This window comes from Rhagoletis zephyria, unplaced genomic scaffold (genome assembly GCF_001687245.7).
Source record: "Rhagoletis zephyria isolate East Lansing unplaced genomic scaffold, Rhagoletis_zephyria_1.1 Rzeph_scaffold_38726, whole genome shotgun sequence".
In the NCBI taxonomy this organism is placed as follows: Eukaryota; Metazoa; Arthropoda; class Insecta; order Diptera; family Tephritidae; genus Rhagoletis; species Rhagoletis zephyria.
Window position 1 is genome coordinate 1 of NW_016195781.1, and position 2,991 is coordinate 2,991.

Below are 2,991 nucleotides of genomic sequence, written 5' to 3' on the forward strand. Positions count from 1 at the left end.
CGGGATCATTTTTCCTGTAACTTCCTGCAAGTTCGTGTAAAAACCTGTTTATGGAGTACTGCATCAGAGCTTTTGTGTCTTTGAAAACCTAAGATATTTGTACCCTATAAACATTCGCACTCATTTTAGAGTCAGAAAAGTCTCAGAATTCTGAGTCGTAACCCTCATTATGAGGTCAAAAAAAAAAGTCAGAAAAGTACATATTTCCCTTCTTAGAAGGGCACGCCAATATGAGCCCAAGTTAGGGGTCATATTAGGGTCTGCAATATGACTCTTTCTGAGTCTTAAAAACAAATATTCTTTATAGTTCTGATTATTAATAAACTTTTACTTCTACGTGAACTTTGTTAGTTTTGTTCAACTCAGAACTTATGACACCAAAAAAGTCCAGAAAGAGTCAGTCTAATTGACTGGTCTCAGACTCATATCTATGACGAAAGAAATACTAATTTCAGACTCAGAAAATTGTTTAAAGGGCAGAAGTCCAAAAAAGTAAAGGAGCGAGGTATGTATGTATATACATTTAAGTATATGCGAGCACGATTTGGTAACTATAACCAAATAATGTAACTATTTATAATCAATTCAACTGTTCATAGGAACATATTTAGTTAGGGTAGGACTCTAGGCTGAAATGAGTGAACGATGTTAGAGATTTAGTGTTCTAAAGCTTTTTTGTAAGAAATTAACATTTTTCTGGAGCTCTGGCTATTTACGAGATAGTGGTAAAAGAAAATAGTTGCCAAAAAAGTACACCCTAATGTGTATGCCTGATTATTTTATTAATCTTAATTTTAATAGAAAGCTTTAGGTTATTTAAAATCCAAACGTAAGGGTACGAGTCTGCGTACAAAAATATGTCGCGGCTTTTAAATGAAAACTACACAATTTCTTTGTACTTATTTTGACTTTCTGTTTTTCAGCCGAAATCTAAGTTGTAACAATTTTTTTCTTTTGCCTTTTGCAGTATGTTGAATCAACGAAAGCTGCACGCTTACCTGCTATTGTCCATAGTTGCCACTAATTGCCTACTCCTCACTTACGCTTACCCTCAAAATGAAGTCTACCAGCGTCAGCGTTTGCAGCAAGTACAACAGTCACAGCAGCAGCAATCGCCCGTTTATCGACCGGCGGAAGAGTTCTCTGGCCGCAAGTATGCCGTAAAACCGAACGCTTCGAAGAAAGTGGCGCTGGATGATGTGGAGGATGAAGGCGACGTAGTCAATCAGATAACCGAGACGCCCACCGGCTTTTCGTGGTCCAACATGCTGTCCACTGTTTTGACGATGTTCTTCAACGGACCAGCAAACGCGCCCACCAAATCGGACGATGTGGATAACTCAGTCGGTTTCGGCGGATCACCCTGGGCCAATGTTATCTCGATGGGTAAGTGTTGAGGAAACAGAAAAAATATGAATAATGTTGATCTAATCTCACATACTTTATTAGGCTTAAAGATCATCAACACACTGCTGGGTGGTGGCGCTCCCAGCGACGGTATCGACAAGGTAGACAATGGTGGCTCACCAATGCAGGTACGAAGAAGTTTTCTATAAACGCAGGTTAGATGTTTCTTGGTAGAAAATTTGATTGCACTTCATTCAATCCTACAGTAACTTAATCGTGTAGTGTAAATATCCTATTAGTTTTAACTATTTTTAAACTAATTGTAATGCTTCTAAATGCTTTTGCCGCTCAAAATTTGTGTTAGCTAAGAGAAGAGGGAGAATAATAGGTGGTAGGTAATATTTGTTTGTTTGAAATATACGTACAGTGACGAACAAAAGTATTGGCGCAGTGAAATTTTCCCAATATTGGAAAAATTTTTTTGTTCTTATTTATTATTGATAATTAAAAGAAAATATCGTTCATATTATACCACAAAACATAAAAATAAAATCTCTCAACTTTGTGCAAAACTCAGGAAAATTCAACAAATTTGTATAGATACTAATTTGCAACTTTCTATTCAGATTTGGAGTTGCTAGAAAATCGATTTGATTTTAATGAGCTATACAACTGCATACCTAGAATTTTTCTAAAAAATCTGAATAGAAAGTTGCAAGTTAGTATGTACTCAAATTTACTGAATTTTCCTCAGCTTTGCACAAAATGTAGAGATTTTTTTTGGTGTAGTATGAACTATATTTTTATAAAAAATTATCGAAAATAAATGCAAATAAAAAACTTTGCAGATATTGCGAAAATTTCGCTGTGCCTATACTTTCGTTCGTCACTGTAATTATGAATGTATATTATTAATTGATACTCTATTCCTGTTGATATGGAATTTGTTTAAATTTTTTGTGCAAATAATAATTTGAGCAAAATAAAATACACATGCAGAAATTTTGTTAGTAAGATAAATTAATTGACGAAAAAATTTTTGAAACAGAGAAAATAGGAACCGGGTGCTCATTATAATACAGTTCTTGTATTATGACTAAAAAATATTCATTAGTATGCAATTTCATATCAAGTAAAAGTTTTTCAAATTGCCCGAAATTTGTTCCCTGCAGTTCATCCAGCTTCAATTTTGGGTTTTGCTTTGATTTATTTTCATTAACCTCATTTGTGCTTATCCCCAGTAATCTGTTGACATAAAAGTTTTTAATTGAAAATCCTCTTCTTTTTTTTTGTTATTCTACCATTATTGTTGTTGTTCTTGTACAATTCAAATCGATACGTAAAATTTGAAAAAATATCTCAAACTGATTGGTGTGTGGAATTATTGGTTTTGTGTGGTTTCTCGCTTGCAACAGAACATCTTAGCTGCTGTGCTGTCATCAGTGCTTGGCACCAGAGATCCCGATCAAGTCAATTCGATGGCGAAACAAGCTGGAGAGGTAAACGATAAATTTGATGAAATACTACATCTTAAAAGAAATTACAAAAAAAAAAAATAAAATTAAACTAAAAAGCGAAGTACTTACATATACTTAAAATGTAGATATATGCGGCATAGAAATGAATAAATCCATATTTTGCTAA

The 2,991-nt window shown here is 34.0% G+C and overlaps 1 protein-coding gene across 1 annotated transcript; it reads left to right on the top strand.

Annotated features, from left to right (window-relative positions):
- Positions 1-968: 968 nt before the first annotated feature.
- LOC108354735 (uncharacterized) lies at positions 969-2,846 on the top strand (the record flags this gene model as incomplete). Its single annotated transcript, XM_017605908.1, has 3 exons — positions 969-1,386; positions 1,450-1,535; positions 2,763-2,846. Coding segments are annotated over exons 1-3 (588 nt in total), but the record flags the coding sequence as incomplete, so codon positions are not given.
- Positions 2,847-2,991: the final 145 nt, after the last annotated feature.